Below are 20,427 nucleotides of genomic sequence, written 5' to 3'. Positions count from 1 at the left end.
AGAAGGAGGGGTCAGGGCTGATGCTGTAGCCTTGGAGCAGGTAAACTAAAGCAACAGGCTTCCCATGGAAATGCCACTCACATGGATCTGAAAATCAGGGAGGCAAGAGGCAGCTCGGGTGCCAGCAGCCCCGGTGCTGGGCTTGCAAGGGGCAAACATGGGCTTCACCAGTGGTGTCTTAGAGGATGAAAACAAAACGGATCTTGTAAATACCTCCTGTACTCTGCGCCTTTTCCTGTTTTCTGCATTTCCCCTGGGCTGGTGAGCATTCCAGCTGCTGGTACTTTTTAAGGGCGGGAAAGCTTGCGTGCAGAGGTAGTGTCTTTTATTAGCCTAACTAATACCTTTAGGAAAAGACAGATGTGCTCTCCGGCCTGAGGAATGGCTGCATGTCCAAAACGTGGCGTTTTTTCCAAGTGTGTCCATTGGTCTAATAAAAGATCTGACCTCCACCTGGTCTGGCTGTGACCTTGGAGCATTGCGTCCATTTGTCAGTCACCGCCTGGCCTTTCCCCAAAGGACCTGCCAGCCCGGGAGCCATCACTAGAGCATGGCTGTGCTCACAGCAAGCGCTTACCTGCTTCCAAATTCAGGGCTGGCTGTGAGCACCCAGCTCCACAGGTGCTTGGACCCCGGCAGGGTCTGTCCCGGCTGACTGTGGTGAAGCAGAGCTCGGCTGCGGCTCAGCAAAGCATTGGGGCACCAGGCGGGATGGATGCGGTCCAGGGAGAGCATCCTTGGGAGCCCCCAGGAGGAGGGGACAGCTCGTGCCATGCTCCATCCTTGCAGGGATTTCTCCTGAACACGAGCACCAGGGGGTTGTTTGCTCTCCATGAGCTGGTTCACACCATGGGTTTATGGATGCTGCTTTGCAAAAGTGCCGTTTTGGGCCCGGGTTAGCGCTTGGCAAGGCAGCTCCCCAGAACAGCTAGTGGTTCTTCTGTGGTGGGATGGAGCTGCTCTCCCACCATCTTCAAATTCTCCGTAATGGGCAGCTGGCCCATCCTGGGGGGCTCACAGCACGGCATGGCCGAGGGGCTAAACACTGCTGCCCCCCACGATCGAGCATCACCTTTGTGCTTGTTGCAGGACCAGCATCTCTGGCCAAGCAAACTGTCAGAGGCAGCAGAAGGTGGTTCAATTGGTGTGTTTTTTGGGTAAGAGCCCTGTGCGACCTGCGGTGAGAGCATAGGCTGCTGCTCTGGCGAAATATAAAAATTCACACGAGATTAGTTTTCTCTTGTCCTTTTTATGTTTTTTAAATACGTAGGATTTCGGCCCTGCTTACCCAGAAGGGCTTTCAGGCGCTTGGAGAGCCGCAGGAACCAAAGACGGTACATTTCAAAGCAGGAAAACCCGATTCATTGAGTGGATTCCCACCCCCCCCTGCAAACCCACTTAAAATTCATGGAGAGTTTTGTCAGTAAGAACCTGTTTCAATTAACAGACAAAAGAAACTCCTCGTTAAGCGCCTCTTTCAATTAAGGTTTGGGAGAATTCCCCCAGCTATGCTTCCTCTGGAGCAAGGCTGTTCCTGAGGATTCAGGGGCAAAAAGCACCCATGAGGAGGAGTCACCTGCGAAGAGCTCTGGCTTTTTTGGGGTTAGGCAGCGGCACAGCCTGAACCATAACCTGCGTGTCTGGTCGGGATGGTGTTGGGGAACATCAGCACTGTGGGGGTTGGCTGCCCAGCCTGGCATCCCTGGGGCACAGGAAAGCTAATGACAGCTGCTAATTGCTGGCCTTATTTATGGACAATTATGAACGATGCTGATTTTACGCAGGTGCTGGCAGATGGGGGGGAGTGTGGAGAGGTGCTCTTCCAATTCAGGGTGCTGGGGTCAGGAGGGGTGACAGTCACCAGTGTCACCTTCCTGGTACTGGTGCCACCTTCCAGGCATCAGTACCCAAGGCTCAGGTGTGGGGTGACCTCCTAGGGGGTTCCTCTCTGCGGGGGGCTGGGGAAGGGGCCGACAGATGGGGGTTTGCAGAGGCAGGACCTGGGGAGTGGGGTTAAGAGGTGGGGTTTCCTAGAGCTGGTTTGAAAGCCTCACTGGCCAAGCTTACCAGTTGCTCTGCCATGGAAAAAGTTTTAATCACGGGCTTCCAGAAACCTCACCCAGTTCTTTGGGGTTTTGAGTTCATTTTTTTTCATTTGTTTGAGGTCTTTTTCTATCTTAAAAATTCGTCAAATATTTGCAGCAATTCACCACATGTCAAACCATCCCTCTGCAGGGACAGAAACATTTTCATGGTTGTTTTTTCGAAGAAAACTCAAGGAAAGTGTTGCTTTTATCTTTTCCAGTAAAACTGAAGTGCTAACAGGGCTTTGTGGGTGGAAAACGGCTCCTCCAGAGCTAGGTGCTTTGACCCAAAATAACATCATTTACGTGAAAAATCTTTGACTGCTTTTGCTGGGGGATCACTCTCTTGATTTCCTTCCTGCAGGAGCAGGCAGGCAGTGGGCAGCCGGAGCCAGAGATTATTTCCAGAGGGGAAACTTAGTTCGGCCACAGCATCTTGGGTGGATGCTCTGACTGCTTGCTTCTGGCCAGGCTTTATAAATCAGATCTTAAATACAGTGTTGAGAAAAAGGGAGGATTTTCCTGCTGAAGTCCCCCAGGGGTATGAACGCTCTAGACCTTGAAAAAAATCAGGGCTAAATTTTCCTGATATTCCCTTGTGTTTGTTTCTATTCAGCCTGTGCACAGTGTGGAGAAGCTGAGCTGGGTGGGTTTGGGGTGGGAGCAGCGCCTGTCCCTGCTTTTCCCAAGGGCAGCTGGCCATTGTCCTCTTTAATTTTGCACCTTTTAGGCACTGGGGAAATGCCGGTGTGCTGAGGAACGCAGTGCTGGGGCTGTCCGCCTGCCAGCAGCAGCGTGTTTTTCTCCCTGCCTTGTTGTAACTACTGTTTGCAAAGCGCTTAAGCAGCCCGTGTAATCTACCATTAAGACGCTCCTTATCTGGCATTATAAAACTGTGCCGGTGGTGCACGGGCAGCCGGGATGAGCTCGTTTCTGTCCTTCTGCTTGTTTTCCCCTCTCCGTGTGCTCCACATCTCTCTCCCCTGTCCAGACATGCTGAGTTTGAAGCATGACGGGAGGCAACTGGGTTTCCATAAAGCTCATCCCTCCATCTGTGTCTCTTTGTGCCCATCCTAAAGGCTCGCCTGGGCTGTCAGTAAGTGGGGATCGCCAGGAAAATCCCCAGTTTTGCGCCATTTGAAGCTTTTATGCCAGTTTGTCGCTTCATCCCCTCTGGCACAGGGCTCCAGTCCCTGCTCAAGGAGCACCTTGCAGAGCTGTGACCTGGTGCCTCCTGTGTTTTGATATTGCTGTGCATCGTACACCGAAGCAAAGGAGTTAATCTCCTGATTGTGCCTTCTCTTGGCCCAGGGATCCGGCCCTGGCTGCGGAGGGAGGCGATGGGGACAGGGACAGGTGGTCCTTTGCACCTTGCGATGGCTCTTTTCCCACACCAGTACTCCCAGCTCCTTGCAGGTATTTCCAGTTGCAGTTGGCATTGCTGCCGTTCAGAGTTGGTAAAGGCAGCGGTGCAGAGGTAGGTGTTTAAAAGCAGGTCTTTCACACCAATTACTTGATCATTTTCAAAGCAAGCTCCCCTGTCTTCAGCTCACAGTTGTCTCTTGAATAATGTGGTGGTATTAATCTCTCTAAGGACGTGCTTCACTTAGTGGTTTTAGATCTGCAGCCCTCTCAATATTACCAACAGAGTGAAGAGGATTCCCTCTAGAGGGAACTTAAATCTATTAATAATAATATGTCTGCCTTTTGTGCATCTTTTACGGGTATTTGTGGTTCCCAGGGCTGCACGGCACCAGTTAGTTATTGCTGAGGGTGCTGGTGAGGATGCATCAGGTGCAGGAGAGATAGCAGACACGGTGGGCTGAGCACTGTCACTGTACTGGGCACCTGGGTCCCAACCTGGCCCAATTTAGACCTTCCAGTAGCCTTTTGCCATCAAATATCTGAGTGTGAGACAAAGCAGATGCATCGGTGGCGCTGGCCTGGCTGCCTCCTCTGAGGTGGTTGGGTACGGGAAGCATTGGAGTGAGCAGAAGCAATTGCAAATTGCTGAGCTGGGCAATGCAGTTTCACATCCTGCCTCTAAATCCTTCTCCATCCAGGCTTAACCCCCAGGGCTGGCTTATGTGGAGAAGGGGAGCTGGTGTGGTGGTGAGGGGGTGATGACCCAGCAGTGGGGCTCTCCCTGGGTGGGGAGGACAGGGTGCTGGCAGGAGAGGAGTGGGGTGACCCTCTTGGCTGTGGTGTTTCGGATTTGGCACCATCTCCGTGGGCTGAATGTTGAGCGTCTGTGAGGTACTAGAGTCAGGGGCTGGGGTCCTAACTCATGCGAGGTCTTGGAGTCCCTTCTCCATGAAGGTGGATGCTCGCTCCCTTCCCTGCAGCCCTTTCCAAAAATGTGTGAACGATTTCTTGCCATGTGGTTTTGAGCTCACTTCCCATCCCTGGGCTGTGGGGTTGGGACGGTTGATTTATTTGACAGCCAGGATTTGTGAACTGCCTGATCTTCACTGCTTGCACCTGCGGCTGGACCTATTGCACTCCCTGCTAAATCGAACCCTACTGCGCTTGTCTGCTTGGACCAGCAACCCTTCCCTCTCCTCTAGATCCGCTTGCACTTCCTTGCTTGTATTTAATCCTCCCATTGCATCCCTGCAAAATCCCACTGGAGGTTAAAGGGAGAGTGCTGCAAGCTGCTGATGGAGATGCTTTTATCCTCTTTCATCCCTTCCAGTGCCCTTCTACCTTTCCGGGGTGCAGTGGTTCCCCGGGGAGCATTTGTGGCCATTAACTCTGTCCAGGGGAAAACCGCAGCCCCCAAACCACACCGGGAGGGGGGAATTTAGAAAAGCTTTTAAAACCGTTTTTGCCTTCCTCCTGTGACTGTCTTAGGTTTGAAGTGCTGATAGCAAAGGGCTTCCCAGCCACCGTTTGCACTCCCCACCTGCCCCGGCATCGGATCCAGCCCTGCGGGTGCTCCAGTCTGCACTGGAGAAGCTGCTCAGATGCTGATTGTGTTTGTCAGGGATGTTGGATTAAGAGCGCTGTGGCTAAGCCTCCTCGCTGAGCCTCCTCTCCAGCGGAGCCTGGCCCAGGGCTTTGCTCAGAAACCCACCAGAAAACAGCATTTTCCAGGGCTCTTTCTCCTGTGGTCCTTGACGTGTGGCTGTGGCTGAGCACTCATCTGTGTGACGGGAGCCCACCGGCACTGTACGGTGTTTCTGGGGACCTGAGGTCTGCGTGTGGGACTCAAGCTGATGTGTCCAGCTGGTGCCTTCTAAATAACCACTGTGGTTGTAAAAGGCACCGGAGTGGCTTCTAAAAATCAGGTTAAAAGGAAGTTTGGCTCTGTCACCTTGCAAGCTCTTGTAGGTTTTTTTTCTATTTTACTGCCTTGTTTCCCTTTTTGTTTTAGAGAAGCTGTTGGTCTCAAGAACTTGTTTTGTGTTCTTGGACCTAAAGCTGCTTCCTTCTGTGGTGTGGAGCTGTCGGCTCTTCCACCACTGCCAGGGATGCTCAGGGGTTTGCTGGGCAGTGTGCAGCCAGCACCCGCTCCTGTGGGGAAAACCATGAGCAGGAGCATCCCTGCCCCACACCATCGCCCCAAGCCCCTCAGCATCCTCCCCACGGAGGGTTTGGTCTGGCAGCGAACTGGCAGAGCAGGATTCCTGCCCACTTTCTGCCTCAGCGGTGGGTTCGTGGGGCAGGACATTGCCTGCCCTGGTCCCGTCTCACACCTGCCTGCTCCGGGGGTCCAGTGCTGGCCCCCTGCCTGGGCAGGTGCTGCCTTCATGCTTTGACGTGACAGCCTCCCTCCCCAGGGACAGTCAGCCAATGTCTGCCCGGAGATGCTGTCTCCAAGCCTGGTCATAAAATACCATAATGAAAAGCTCTTAGGAGAGGATGGACTAATGAAGCCACTTTGGACCTGGCAGGCGATGTGGGTGCAGGATGTGTCTGCTCCGTCTCCCGGAAGGTGGTGCCACTGGCATCACACTCGCTGGCTGTCACTTGCCCATCGCTATGGGAATGTGGCTGCCAGCACCCACTGGTCCTGAGAGACAAGAAAAATGGAGGGAGAACAGGCTGACACGGCCGGGATGCTTGGTAACGCAGTCCTGGCTGTCTGCATCCCTAGGGATGGTACTGGGCAGGGAAGCTTCCCCTCTGCATGGGCACATCCCTAGAAACAAAGTCCGCGTGTGCCAAGTTTAATTACAAACTGATAGAACCCGGCACTCCACCGTGCCTGGCACAGCCGGGTGTGCGGGTTGCTGGCAGGCTCTGGGCGAAAGAGCGCTGTGCTGGCGGGGTTGGGAAGCAGAGCCTGGAGCGGGGCTTGCTGCAGGGAAGGGCAGGGATGACAGGATTACTCTGCCAAGCCCCAGCCTGTAATCCAAGGTACAGCTCAGCTGGCTGTGTTTAATCCCGTTATGTGCCCACCTGGTGCTTGGCTGCAGTGCCAACAGGGCACAAGGGGACTCTCCTCGGGGAGGACCTCTGTACCCTTGTCCCCAGCACCGGTGCTGGGTTTGGGGACAGTGCTGCAAGCCATCGTGCCAACACTTCGTATTTTCCTTAAACACATTGGCTGCATTGCTGTGCCCCTGGGTGGTTTAACTTCCTGGCAGGCGGTACCTTCTCCTTCTCCTTCTCCTTCTCCTTCTCCTTCTCCTTCTCCTTCTCCTTCTCCTTCTCCTTCTCCTTCTCCTTCTCCTTCTCCTTCTCCTTCTCCTTCTCCTTCTCCTTCTCCTTCTCCTTCTCCTTCTCCTTCTCCTTCTCCTTCTCCTTCTCCTTCTTCTCCTTCTCCTTCTCCTCCTCCCTCTGTCCCTCTCTTTCACAGTGGAGGGGAAAATATTCTCCAATCCTTTCAGCTGCTTGTGGGCACTCCTGTGTGCCCCGCTCGGTGACCTTGGCCAGTGGCTCCCTGCTCAGCCTCGTGCCAACCGGCTGCCCACATCCCTCTGTGCCAGCCAGGCTGGGTGATGGGGGGCTCGCACCCCCACACCCCCATTCTCCTTGCCACAGCCTGGCCCCAGCTGGGAAAACAAGAGGAGCAGGGCTGCTTCTCCAGCTGTTTGGTGCAACAGGGACTCACAGGAGGTGGGAACTCCCCTGCACAGCCCCCCAGCTGCCCGGCGGCTGGGATCCTGGGAAACGCCTGCGCGCTGCGCTCCCGCCCCATCGCCAGCACGTTGGGAGCTCGCGGTGCTCTGCTGGCAAGCCCTGGCACGCCAGCCAGCTCGCCGAGGGATCTGCCAGGGCCGCTGTGCTGGCGTCAAGAGGCAGTGTTGGTACGGACACCGACCCTTCCCACTCACCCTGTCTCTCTCTCGCAGGGCACTGTGTGGAGCCGGGGGACAGGGGTGCCCCGGGGAGCCGCCATGGCCGTGTGCCCGCCGCGAGCCGCCCCGAGGCCGCCCGCCGCCCCCTCGCCCCGCTGAGGCCATGGGGCTGCTGCCGCCACTGACACCACTGCGGGGATTTCGGCTCAGCAAGAGGACTCTCGGTGCGTCTGCCATGGTGACATGAAGCAGACAGCAAGGGACGCCGGACTGCTGGAGGGGAGAGAGTCTGCGCAGGCGGCCTGCTAGTATTTTAATTTATTAGTAGCATTCAGTTTTATTTTCACCTCTTTTTGTTGGTTGGTTTGTTGCTTCTTCCCCTCCCCGGGGCTCGCAAGGGGAGGGGGTGGGCAGGGGGGCGGTACCCCACCTCACCCCGCGGATGCAAGGATGACTGTGCTGGCCAGGGCCCGGCGGGGTATCCGGCAGCTCTCTCCGCAGGTGGTGTTGCTTCTGCTCTTCGCCTTCTGCCTGCTCAGTGTTTTCGTCTCTGCATATTATTTATATGGGTGGAAAAGGGGCTTGGAGCCCTCAGGGGACGTGGCAGGGCCGGACTGTGATGAGCCCAAGGTCGCCCCTTCCCGCTTGTTGCCGCTGAAGACCCTTAAGGTGGTCGACTCCTCTCGCACGGACCCCTTGGTGCTAGTCTTTGTGGAGAGCCTCTACTCCCAGTTGGGCCAGGAGATCGTGGCCATTTTGGAGTCAAGTCGCTTCAAATACAGGACGGAGATCGCCCCGGGGAAGGGGGACATGCCCACGCTGACTGACAAGGACCGGGGACGCTTTGCGCTTATCATCTATGAGAACATCCTCAAGTATGTCAACCTGGATGCCTGGAACCGGGAGCTGCTGGACAAGTACTGTGTGGAGTACGGCGTGGGCATCATTGGCTTCTTCAAGGTAAGGGGGTGCACAGGGTGAACTGAGACCCCATAGCCAGGCTGGGTGTGAGCAGGGGACTCTGGGGTCCCACAGCCCTGCAGGGACCCTGCCCTGCTCCTGCTTTCTGCCAGCGGCTCTGGTTTGTGTGGAGCCAGCCCACAGCCTGGCGTGAGTCACAGACTTCTAGCAGTGGGCATCAACTTATTCCTCTCCTCATGGAAGGGCTGTGCAGGCCCTGGGTGATTGCGGGTAAAAACATAATTCTGGGATCAGTCTGGTTGCTTTTAGCATCCCATTTCCCAGCAGTGACCCTTGTTGGGCTTCGCCAAAAGCACTAGTGGGTATTTTGCTCGGCAGCCTGCTGCCCTTCTCCTGCCCAGGGCTCGCAGCCCTGGGGTACTTTGCATGTTGGATGTGAGCAGGATTGAGCAAGCGAGGGGAATGAGGGTGTCCCATGCTTGGGAGGGGAACAGGGGACCTGGCACCTGGATTTCTATAGGTGCTGAGCCACCTACCCCCCTTGCCACAGCAGTTCATGGCCCTGGAATGCTCCTGGCTGCAGAGCCAGACTGGGCACTTGCTGTGTGTTTCGACACCTCCGTCCCCTGTGTCCTGTCTCCTCCAGCTCCTGTCTCTCCCCACGCAGGCCAACGAGAACAGCCTGCTGAGTGCCCAGCTGAAGGGCTTCCCCCTCTTCCTCCACTCCAACCTGGCGCTGAAGGACTGCAGCATCAACCCCAAGTCTCCTCTGCTGTACATCACGCGCCCCAGCGAGGTGGAGAAGGGTGTGCTGCCCGGCGAGGACTGGACCGTCTTCCAGTCCAACCACTCCACCTACGAGCCCGTCCTCCTGGCCAAGACCAAGTCAGCTGAGTCCATCCCGCACATGAGCGTGGACGCGGCGCTGCACACCACCGTGATGCAGGACCTGGGCCTCCATGATGGCATCCAGAGGGTACTTTTTGGCAACAACCTCAACTTCTGGCTGCACAAGCTGGTCTTTGTGGATTCTGTCTCTTTCCTGACGGGCAAGAGGCTGTCCCTGCCTCTCGACCGCTACATCCTGGTGGACATCGATGACATCTTTGTGGGCAAGGAGGGCACGCGCATGAAGGTGGAAGATGTCAAGGTGCGGCTGTGATGTCCTGGGTGGGCAGGGTGCTCGTGCTGCTCTGGGGTGCTCCAGGGCTGAGCTTTTCTGCCCCCAGAGTATCCCCTGGCCCCCTGGGAGCCCCTTTTGAGGACACTGATCCTCAGCCTGGTGTGACAGCTGTCCCCAAGACCACGTGCTGAGGACATCTTGCTTTCTCTCTCCCTTTCCCAGGCACTGTTTGACACACAAAATGAGCTTCGCACTCACATCCCGAACTTCACCTTCAACCTGGGATACTCAGGGAAATTCTTCCACACGGGTGAGGAAGGCGAGGGCATCGCTTCGCGTGTTGGTGCCATACAGCTGGTGTTGGGGCACAAACCCGTGCTCAAAGAGGCTGATGTTGGGGCTGCAGGAGGGTCCTCAGACATCCCACCCCTCTGCCCCTGTCACTTGGTCACCGAGAGGGGCTCCCCCTCCCTTGGCCCCAACTGCTCACACATGGCTCTGCGTGCCTGGCAGTGACACCAGCCATTGTGCCCGCAGGTACTGATGCTGAGGATGAAGGTGACGATCTGCTGCTCTCCTACGTGAAGGAGTTCTGGTGGTTCCCTCACATGTGGAGCCACATGCAGCCTCACCTCTTCCACAACCAGTCAGTTCTCGCTGAGCAGATGACCTTAAACAAGAAATTCGCTGTCGTGAGTAAGATGCCGCCAGTGGGCGTGCTTGTGGTGGGGGGAGGATGGGAGAAGAGAGGTGAAGAGGCTTCCTGGGGGAGCCAGCTGATGGTCTCTGCTTCCCAGAGGAATGGGACCTGGTGATGTTAAGTCCTGTCCCCTACATCGCAACTGAGCGGTTAAATCCATTTATACTCTAGTATCTGGAGAAAAAAACAAAGTATTTGTCTGCACCAGCCAATGCACTGCTGCAGCAGCAAGCTGCCCTGGTGCCTGCCCGACGGGAGACATTGTCTGTGCGTTGCCTGGCCATGGGTCATGTAGAGATCCAGCCTGAGGGATGTGGGGTCTGATCCCAGGAGATGTGGAGATCCAGCCTGAGCGATGTGGGGTTCCGATCCAAGGCCCTGCAGGAGGAGTGGGCCGCCTGGGTTGGTGTGTGCTGGGTTTTACCTGAGCCTGGGGTTTGGTGCTCAGCCGGGCACTGTTTGATGCTGCGCTGGGCAGCGATGCAGGATCTCGGAGCAGTTGCTGTGTGCTGGCAGACTCAGGCTGATGGAAACTCCCTCTGCAGGCTGAGCTGTCAGGGACATGTTCAGTTTATAAAGGCAGGCTCTGACCTTCAGCTGGGCACGGGGTTGTCCATCCTCTTGGACTGTCCTTTATCTGCCCTAGATAAAGCCAGATCATCCTGTGATTGACTGGTTTGAATCCAAATGAGTGAAGCCAGACCCAGTAATAATAATTGGGTTCTATGGCCTAAAAGAGGGATCTTTAGGCTGATTTCATTAGAGATGCTTAATTAGAGAGAGCCCCGACCATCCCTACTTGAGATAGGTGGTTGTCCAGCTCAGAATTTCTAGGCTGTTTTATATCTACTGACATAAACCAATTTACAGTCCCGTATAAATGTGTCTCCTCATTCTCCACAGAAAAGCTTTGCTGCTGTTATTTTGTTGTTGACAGCAGAAATGGCAGTGATGACGATGGTCCACGTGAAGCAGAGGAGCAAGTGTCCACCCAACATGTCTGCTCCTGGGCTCCCTTTCAAGGAGACAACCCTGGTTAGGAGAGGATGCATGGGCACAGCCCTGCTCTGGTTGCTCTCCAGGAGCACAAATAGACGATCTATAGTGGGGAATGGACAGTCTCTTGGGGAGAGATTGGGTTGGGACCTTGTGGTTTTGGGGTTTGCAGGGTCACCCACTCCCCGCTTTCTTCTCTGCAGGAGCACGGCATCCCTACTGACATGGGGTACGCCGTGGCCCCCCACCACTCGGGTGTGTACCCCGTCCATGTGCAGTTGTACGAAGCTTGGAAGCAGGTTTGGTCAATCAAAGTGACAAGCACGGAGGAGTACCCTCACCTGAAACCCGCTCGCTATCGCCGTGGCTTCATCCACAATGGCATCATGGTAGGTGGCCAGGCTTTATCTCTGGTGCTTCTCTCCTCCTGCCTCCCCACAACACCAAGAGCCTCAGCAGGTGATTTCTGGACAACTCAGATGCTTTGATTTGAGGACGCTGTGCCCTCTGCTTATCCTGCATGGGAGAACCTCATACGAGGACAATTTTTGGCTTCTCCATCTGTCCACCTCCATCCCTTGTGGGCAGCAGGATTCACATTGAGGTGAGGGGCAGTGGAGCTGGTCCTGACCTCTGAGGGGTTGAGAACCCCCTTTTTGTTTGGGAGGAGAAGGGGACACAGCCGTGGATGCCTGGAGGAGCCCGTGTAGCTGTTTCCTTGCCTGGCTCCTCTGCCTTCTCCATCCGTGTTTTTCTCCTGCCCCAGGTACTTCCCCGGCAAACCTGTGGCCTTTTCACACACACCATCTTCTACAATGAATACCCTGGTGGCTCCAGCGAACTGGACAAAATCATCAACGGGGGTGAACTGTTCCTGACAGTGCTCCTCAACCCTGTGAGTACAACCACCCGGCTGTCTGGGGACAGACTGGCAGATGTCTCTTGCAGAGCTGTCCCCAGTGCTGCTGTAGAAGATGTCCCTGATGTCCTCAGCTGGGGTGGGAGCCATTTGCACAGGACAGCTGCTGTGTGAGGCTCTGCTAACCCCTGCTCTGTCCTCTCTGCTTCAGATCAGCATCTTCATGACCCATCTGTCTAATTATGGCAATGACCGCCTGGGCTTGTACACCTTCAAACACCTGGTCCGCTTTCTCAACTCCTGGACTAACTTGAAGCTGCAGACGTTGCCACCTGTGCAGCTGGCACAGAAATACTTCCAGATTTTCTCTGAGGAGAAGGACCCACTGTGGCAGGTACCCCCCGTGCCTGGGATGAGGGGAGCAGCCCCATTTCTTGTGCTGGGAGAGGGAAGTGGGGTGTAGCTGTCCCTGCTCTGAGCAGGGGGTTGGATAAAGTAACCTTCTCAGGTCCCTTCCAACCCAGATTTCGCTCTGATCCCCTGAGTAAGCAGCGTTTTTTCATGTCTCTGTGGTTCTGTGGGCAGTGCCAGGAAGGGGTTTGCCCCTTAGACCTGGAGATAAGCCCTATCTTGGCCTCACATGTGTCTGCTCGGGCTGGCAGGGGCTGAGCAGTGGTGAGCGGTCCCGTCCAGGCTACCTGGTCTCTAATCCTCTGCCCTGTGTTTCAGGATCCCTGTGAAGACAAACGGCACAAAGACATTTGGTCCAAAGAAAAGACCTGTGACCGATTCCCGAAGCTTCTAATCATCGGTCCTCAAAAAACAGGTACTTACCTTTACCCTTGGTGCCCTGAGCATGCTGGTAGGCTTGCCAGGTCCCCCCCACATACCCAAAGATCCTCTCTCAGCCCTCCTGCCCTGAAGCAGAGCTTGGAGGGAGGTTTGGCCTAAGTCAGCTCTCACTTTCTGTCTGTCTGAAGGAACAACTGCCCTTTATCTCTTCTTGGGGATGCACCCAGACCTGAGCAGCAACTACCCCAGCTCAGAGACCTTTGAGGAGATACAGTTCTTCAATGGACACAACTATCACAAGGGCATCGACTGGTAGGTCTCCCCGCTGTGGGGGCTGAGCTGGGAGCACCAGTTCCTTCGGGAACAGGAGCAGTGATGCCGTGGGTTTTCCCATCGACCTCGCAGCCGCTGGGCTCTTGGCAGAGAGTACCTGGGTACTGCAAAGTGGGATGAATCCTGTGCAGGCTCTGCCTTTTGCAAGGGCGTGCTCATGCTCTGCCTTCAGGCCGTCACACCGCCACAGTTTATCCCCGAGATGTCGTTTTGAAGGCAAAGGCCACTTGCCAGGACTCAAAAGTGCCCCCAGCAGAAGCCGGGTGCTTGTGAGTGCATCTGCTACCCCCTGGTTTTGGGGTCTGCCTGGGGTATCTAGTGAGGCCTGGCTCTCCCAAATGGCTGGAAGGGATTGTGGAGCCACAGGCTGTGCGTCAGACCTGGAGGCACCCTGCAGAATTAGTGTGTGATACAGGGCGTCTGAGATGTCACCTGCAAGGGGGGGATGCTGGGGACATCCCATGGTGCCAGTCCACCTGCCTCATGCTGTGGCTCCCCCAGGTACATGGAGTTCTTCCCCATCCCCTCCAACACCACCTCAGACTTCTACTTTGAGAAAAGTGCCAACTACTTTGACTCAGAAGTGGCTCCCCGGCGAGCCGCGGCCCTGCTCTCCAAGGCCAAAGTCATCACCATCCTCATCAACCCTGCAGATCGAGCATACTCCTGGTATCAGGTGAGATGCCCGCCCCTGCCTCTCCTCCGGCTTGGGCAGCCCCATGAGGTGCTGGGCAAGGGGCTTGCCTCCATCACCTTGGTTTGGGAGGTGGGGTGGCTGTGGATGCCATGCTTTTTGGCTGAACAAGACACACAAGGACACAGCGTGGTGGCCTGGAAGTGGCAGCGCCTCATGGGCAACCCAGGATTTGGGTTGCCCCAGGAACAAACTGCCTTGCTCATGCCTGACAGCACCAGCGAGCTCATGATGACCCGGTCGCCCTGAAATACACCTTCCATGAGGTGATCACGGCGGGACCTGAGGCTGCTCCGAAGCTCCGGACCCTGCAGAACCGCTGCTTGGTGCCGGGCTGGTACGCCACCCACATCGAGCGCTGGCTGAACAGCTACCACGCCAACCAGGTAGGGATGACAGCACCACGTTCCTAGGGTGGCGGCACCCCCAAGGAGCCCCCCTCACCCAAGGAAGGATGCTCAGGGAAGAGAGCTTGGCTCCCAAGTCAGATGCCAGAGTGCTCTTGTGGGAGATGCTTTTCTTACACTCTAAAAAACATGTGAAGAAGAGTAAAAGTACTTGGGGAAGGGGCAGAGGGGAGATACAAAGCAAGAGGGAAACCCTTGTAGTGTGAAGCTGGTGATGGATGATGCACAGAGATGTTGTTGTGTTGGTCCTGGGCAGGGGGGTCCTGCTGGTCCCCTGGCAAAGCAAGGTTGAAGGGGGCTGTGGGGCAGAGGACTGTGGGTGACTCTGCAAGGACACCCACCACTCATCTGCCACTCTCGGCCACAGACCCTTGCGGGGCAGCCCTGTCCGGTGTCACCACGGCATCGAAACAGGACAAAAATAGCAGGCAGGGCTGCCTGCAGTTTGAGCTGCCTGCAGGGGAGACGGGGCTGGACGCCGGCCCCGCTGTGACCCGCACAGTGCAGTGCTGCTGGCTGTGCATGGGCTCAGTCCTGGAATGATTTTTCCACTGTCACTTAGCCTTATAAAGTCTATTAGTTGTCTGGTTCTGTGTAATTGCTGTAACGCAATCCTGGCTGGCGGTGGCTTGGGTGGCCCTGAGCTCTGATGTTGTCCTGGACAGATTGTGGCCATGGCTTTTTTTTGCATTTAGCATTCTAACACCCAGTGTAAGTGAACACCAGGGTATGTTACCATTCAAAAGGGGACCCTGCATGGTTGGTGGCAGGTTTGACTCTGAAATGGCAAAAGGTGCAGCGAAGGTGTTGTCGTGTCCCAGGAGAGCAGGGCTGGCAGCCAGTGGCACCTCACCACCCTGCCTTGCTCCTCACAGATCCTGGTTCTGGATGGCAAGCTGCTCCGAACAGAACCCGCCAAAGTGATGGAGACGGTCCAGAAATTCCTCGGAGTGACCAACTTCATCGATTATCACAAGACCTTGGCGTGAGTCCTTCCTCGAGCTTCTTCTTCCAAGCTGCCACTGGTCCCAGTGCAGTGGTTTGTCCCTGGGGCTCACCACGGAGCTGCTGCTGGTTTTGACGACACCAGGGTTTCACCTGAGACTGGAACAGCAGCTCCTCCTTGCTGCAACCTGCACCAGGGCAGCTGCAAACAGAAATAATGTTCAATGAGCACCCTGCTTTGCTGTGCTTATCCAGGCATTGCAGTGGGGACAGTGGTGTCACTTGGGGCAGCTCAGGAGCAGCTCTAGGTTCCCAGAATGGGGTTCAGGGCTGTGTTTGTGCTGCTTGTTGAGCTCTGGCACCCTGGCTCTTTATGCGCTCTTGCTGCTTGTGATCTGTCACCTTGCCCTGAGCCTTCCAGACATTAAAACCTACCATAGGAAGCAGGAAACTCCAGAGCTGCTAGAAAAATTATAATTTACCTCTGTGCTGCTCTTACCTCTATACGTGGCTGCTCTGAGTCTGCACCCAGGTGTTGTGGGGTTCTTGAGGGCATCCAGGGCTGAAGATGCTGCAGAAAATAGTAATTAAACCCATGTAGACTCCTGTGCTCCCTCAGCAGGGCGATGCAGTGATGAATGAACCTTGCTGGGCTGCTTATTGTGCTGCTGTACAGGGAACCTGTAGTACCAGGAGGGTGGTAACGAGCTGTTTGCTGGGCCGTGAATTAAAAAGGTGGAGAAGTGACCCCATGCAGGGCTGGGCAGCAGCAGGGCTCATCAGGAGGGCAAGAGGGGTGAGGCAGAGCTCTTGCTTTGCAGGTTTGATCCGAAGAAAGGGTTCTGGTGTCAGCTGCTGGATGGAGGAAAAACAAAATGCTTGGGAAAGAGCAAAGGGAGGAAATACCCCGAGATGGATTCGGATGTGAGTACACAGAAAGCCTACTGGGATGGTCCTGGGCAGGGCTGGGGGGGCCACGCTGGGATGGTGGGCTCAGGGCTGATGCCCCTGACGCTCCTCTCCGTTCTCCCGTTGCAGTCGCGCACCTTCCTGCGGGACTATTACAGGGACCATAACATCGAGCTCTCGAAGCTGCTGTACAAGATGGGGCAGACGCTGCCCACCTGGCTGCGGGAGGAGCTGCAGAGCACCAGGTAGCTGCCGCCTGCCGCCCCCAGCAATACCCCAGCGGGGCTGACCCTGCACCCGGCAGGACCTTCCTCAGCAATACTTGGCTGTGGCCTTGGAGGGGACCCCAGGAGCAGACGTGGCCTTGGAGGGGACCCCAGGAGCAAACAGCTGCGCCGGGGCTGCCCCAGCGGTGGCCTGACTCTGTGGTCCCTGTGCTGCCACCTCTCCCCCTCCCTCACACCTGTTTCACTTTTATTTTTCCTTTTTAATTCCTGGGCCCATCAGTGGGGTCCCTTCCCACCCCGACATAGGGAAGTGGTAAAAATTCCCCCTTTCTCTGCCCAAAATGGATTCCGACTCCCCTGGGCCTGAGGGCAGCAGCAGAGCTGTCCCTCACGTCCTGGTCCGAGGGTGGAGGAGCCGCTCTGGGCACACTGGAGATGGTGTTGCTGAGCTGAAGCAGAGGAACGGAGCTGGTGGAGACCCAAGGCACAGAGGGACCCAGACCCACTCCTGCCATCGGCCCCACGGCGGGAAGCGGGAAAGTTTGCCAGATTCCGTGACACCTACTTGGAAAAGCTGCGAACAAGGCAGATTTTTCTTTCAAAGACTCAGGCATGATTTCTTTTGTCAACTGTTCATTTTCAAGCTCCTCAATTTCATGCTCCCTTTCTGTGGGCAGTGCAGTGGGACAGCAGCTGAGCAGGAGAAGGGGCTGGTGTGCTGGCCCTGGTGTGCTGGTGTGCGACGCTCTTGTGCCCCCCAGGCTCCCCTGCGATCTCGTACACACGTGGTGTTTCCTGTGGTAAAGCCGAGTGGTGCCCAGCATCCCCGGGCATGGAGGAGATCCAGCCCTTGGGGACAGGGGGCAGACCTTGGGATAATGGCAATCGGAAGGATGCTGAGAACTTCAAACCTCTTGAATATTAAAAGCTAAAGTATTTTAATAAGGGTGGGGTGTGGGGTGGGGGGAGGGTTCGTTTGGTTCCCATTTTGCAGTTTTTCTTTGGTGCCAGAATTTGTACCTAAACCCCGAGGATTTTACGTGGTCTCTTTGGTTGTTACACGTGATGTGGATGAAGGTCAGTGGGGAAATGGGGACAGTTTCCCAGTTGGAGACGCATCTTTATACCGGTGGTGCCATACAGAGCTGCCACCCCGGCCCTGCCCCCCCCGCCCCGCTGTGTCCCCTGGGTTTTGCTGCCAGGGCTGGCAAGTGACACTCAGCCATGATGGGATAAGGTCCCAGATTTCCCCTGGGATGCAGCTGCTCCTCGGGATGCAGGATGGAGGTGGTACCCGGGATGCTGCCCTGCCCTCCAGAGTGGGGCCAGGGCAGCAGGGGGGACACACTCAGTGTTTCACCCTCGTGGTTGGCAGCAGGGGTTCCTACATGGTTATTGTAGCAGGAGCCCCCGTAGCTGTGTGTGGGGCTGGGGGGACCGCACACCCCACTGCCCCTGGTGGGGTTGTGCTGGTAGAGGCTCCTGGGCGCTGCTGTAAGGTCCTGCCAAACAAATGGCTAATAAATGTTGGGGCTCTGGTTTTACTTGCTCGTTGTTGCCTCTTTCTCTCCTTACTCCCCAAGTGGGGCTTCCATCTGCCTCTGGAGGTCTTCAGGCCCATCTTTTGGGGGGATTTGGGGAGGAGGGAGGTGTGTGGGAGCAGCTCTGCATGCACGAGGTGGCAGCAGCCGTCCAGTCCCAGATCTGACTGCGCTGCGCAGCCGCCATGGCCTCCTGCTCCCGGGACAGCCTCCAGCACCGCCTGTGTTACATTTTGAGGGGCCAGGGGGTCCCCACTTGCCTTCTTCCCCCTGCCCAAGGGTAGATAGCCCCTGCCCACCGTCTGCTGCCTCCCCACCGCCTTCTGCAGCCTGGCCCCTGCAGAGCGCTGGAGGAAATGAAGATGGAGCCTAATTAATCCCAGCTGGGTTTGTTTGAACCTGTCGGAGTGACAAACGATGTGCGGTGCCGCGGGAGCCGCCGGACGGAGGGGAGCGGAGGGGAGGGGGCTCCTGCCTGCCTCCGCCCCTGGGGCTGCCTGCCTGGACAAGGAGGCTTTTAATTTTTGGTAATTCTGGAGCAAAGCCAGGCCATGTACCCTATGCCATTACCCCAAGGTTGGGTTCCCAGTGTCCCCAGCCCCAGTCGTCCCCATCCAGCCCCAGAGTGATGTGCAAACCCCTGGCTCAGCCAGGTGGCACCAGCTGCTGCCCAGCTGAGCCCTGAGTTATTTGCTTGTTAATTAACAGGGTCAGCAGCACAACTCAGCCCTATGCAGTGTGGAATTATTTAAACCTAAAAGTGTCTTTACCATATTTTCCTGTCAGAGAAATCTCGCTGTGACCCTCTCCACTCAGTATCAACCTCCTACTTCTGCTCGTCCAGAGAGACACATGAAAGGGGCTGAGGCTGGCAAGCACAAACCTGTCCAGGACCTCGGCTTTGAAAACCCATCATGGGAGACGGGAAGGGCCACGGGAGCTGCTCCCTCGCAGGGAGAAGGCGGCAGGGTTTGCATCCTGTAAATAACAGAGATAATTGACTGCAGACAAGCCCCTCACACCCCCAAGAAAGGCATCCCCAGGGCAGGTGGCTGGAGGTTAAACGGTGCAAATATTTCACACCACGACAGGACTGCAAAAGCAGCAATAGCTTCACCATCTTCCACAGCCCTTTCCTCCCAAATGGGGACCTCCTCCTGGGGGACAATGTCCTGGAGGTGGGGGTGGGGGTGATGCAAGGGACCCGCAAGGACAGGGAGGTGACAGAGGTGCTGCTGGTGGGGTTCTGGCTACAAAGAGCCACACACAATATTTATTCTAATGCCTCATTATTTTGAAGTGGCGTGTTCACATTTTGTGATAAAATAATGCTAAACTCTGGTATCTGAAAAATGTCAATGTATTTTTATTATATGTTCATCTACCCCTGGATTACAAAGCCAAGAGAAATCTTTTTGTAAAAATTGTACGTTTTCCTGTAAAGATTTGTAGGTCTTGTTTTGTAGATCCAAATGTATAGAATGTCTTCTATACATTTGAAGATATTTATATATAAGATGCTTACAGTGCCTAAGACTGTAAATACAGATTGCCCATTTAAATGTCACAGCCTAAATCATAAAATGCTGGAGATGTAAAATAGACTTAAAATGTCAAAGGACAGATGACAAAAAGATGTTTCTTCCATCCGGGAAAATTGTCTTATAACCAAATTCCATTAATCCCAGCTTTCTGGTGGCTGCAGTTAACCCAATTCTATGGGTGGTATTTGTTTTAAAGCAGAGATGTGGTAATGGGCAGCTCAGGGCTGGGACCCCACAAAGCTCCTGGCCTGGTGTCGCCCTCAGCACCCCCTCACCTCAGCCCCAAATCCCCTCTCCCTCCCCATCTGCCAACCCCCGCACCGCTGCCCTGCATCCCACCACCCTCCTGCAAGGCACTTTTGTCCCTTTCTGTGTCATTTATTATTAAAACCAGGTGTCAGAGTGGCTCTGAGCCTGGGGGGAGCCAGGGCTGCCTCCTGGGGGTCTTGGGGCAGGGCAGCAGTGGGTCATTCCCCTAAAGAGGGACCATAAGGTGCGGGGGGTTGAACCGGGGGGGCAGTTCCATCTCCCTGAGGAACTGGACTCCCTGGGGACCCGGTGGCTTTCTGCCAGCCAGAGCCAGTGGGGTCAGCGCTGAAGGGGTGTCCCAATGTCATCTGGCTGGCAAAGCTGAAAGCAGGCAAGTGGAGAAAGATAAGGGGCTGATAAGGTGTTTCTGGTTGAATAATGCAGGGACAGCTGGGAGGCAGAGCGGCGAGACTGGGACAGGAGGCTCAGGGCAGCTTCAGGGTGAGGAAGGGCTGCGAGGTGATGCTGAGTCCTGGAAAAAAAGCAAAAGCAGGTATTAAACCAGGCTTCAGGTGCTGAGGGTGTGCAAAGGGCAACAAGGTGCAGATGGCTCTGGCTGTCCTGGCAGCTTTTCCTTCAGCAAATCCAGCTTCTAGCCACATAAATTCAGATATAAGTTCTCCGGGCTCAGGGAGCAACAAAAATTGTGCCAGGAACAATAGCACGTTCCCACCGCTGAGTGGCTGGCACTGCTGTGGAGGTACAGATCAGCTCACATAATATATAGATTTCAACCATGTTGATAGTTTTCCTTCTCTTTTTAAGACTTGCAGGGATTCGGTGCTGTTTGTTTGCTG

At 55.6% G+C, this 20,427-nt stretch overlaps 1 protein-coding gene across 1 annotated transcript; it reads left to right on the top strand.

The window, feature by feature from the left end:
• Positions 1-7,461: 7,461 nt before the first annotated feature.
• On the top strand, positions 7,462-17,780 carry NDST1 (N-deacetylase and N-sulfotransferase 1). Its single transcript, XM_005503391.4, has 14 exons — positions 7,462-8,290; positions 8,919-9,401; positions 9,597-9,684; positions 9,912-10,066; positions 11,274-11,459; positions 11,837-11,965; positions 12,141-12,323; positions 12,659-12,755; positions 12,910-13,033; positions 13,556-13,730; positions 13,964-14,134; positions 15,031-15,140; positions 15,922-16,024; positions 16,139-17,780. The coding sequence occupies exons 1-14, from the start codon at positions 7,781-7,783 to the stop codon at positions 16,256-16,258; spliced, it is 2,634 nt and encodes an 877-aa protein (XP_005503448.1). The 5' UTR covers positions 7,462-7,780; the 3' UTR covers positions 16,259-17,780.
• Positions 17,781-20,427: the final 2,647 nt, after the last annotated feature.

Source organism: Columba livia, chromosome 14 (genome assembly GCF_036013475.1).
Source record: "Columba livia isolate bColLiv1 breed racing homer chromosome 14, bColLiv1.pat.W.v2, whole genome shotgun sequence".
Classification (NCBI taxonomy): Eukaryota; Metazoa; Chordata; class Aves; order Columbiformes; family Columbidae; genus Columba; species Columba livia.
Note: the sequence above shows the minus strand (reverse complement) of the source record. Positions and strands in the feature narration are given on the sequence as shown.

Bases quoted from the DNA above. Each gene is read 5' to 3' on its own strand.
- NDST1 (XM_005503391.4), top strand. From the start codon at position 7,781: ATGACTGTGCTGGCCAGGGCCCGGCGGGGTATCCGGCAGCTCTCTCCG. The intron at 10,067-11,273 runs GTGAGTAAGATG...TCTTCTCTGCAG, and splicing joins TAAACAAGAAATTCGCTGTC to GAGCACGGCATCCCTACTGA. The intron at 15,141-15,921 runs GTGAGTCCTTCC...CTTGCTTTGCAG, and splicing joins GATTATCACAAGACCTTGGC to GTTTGATCCGAAGAAAGGGT.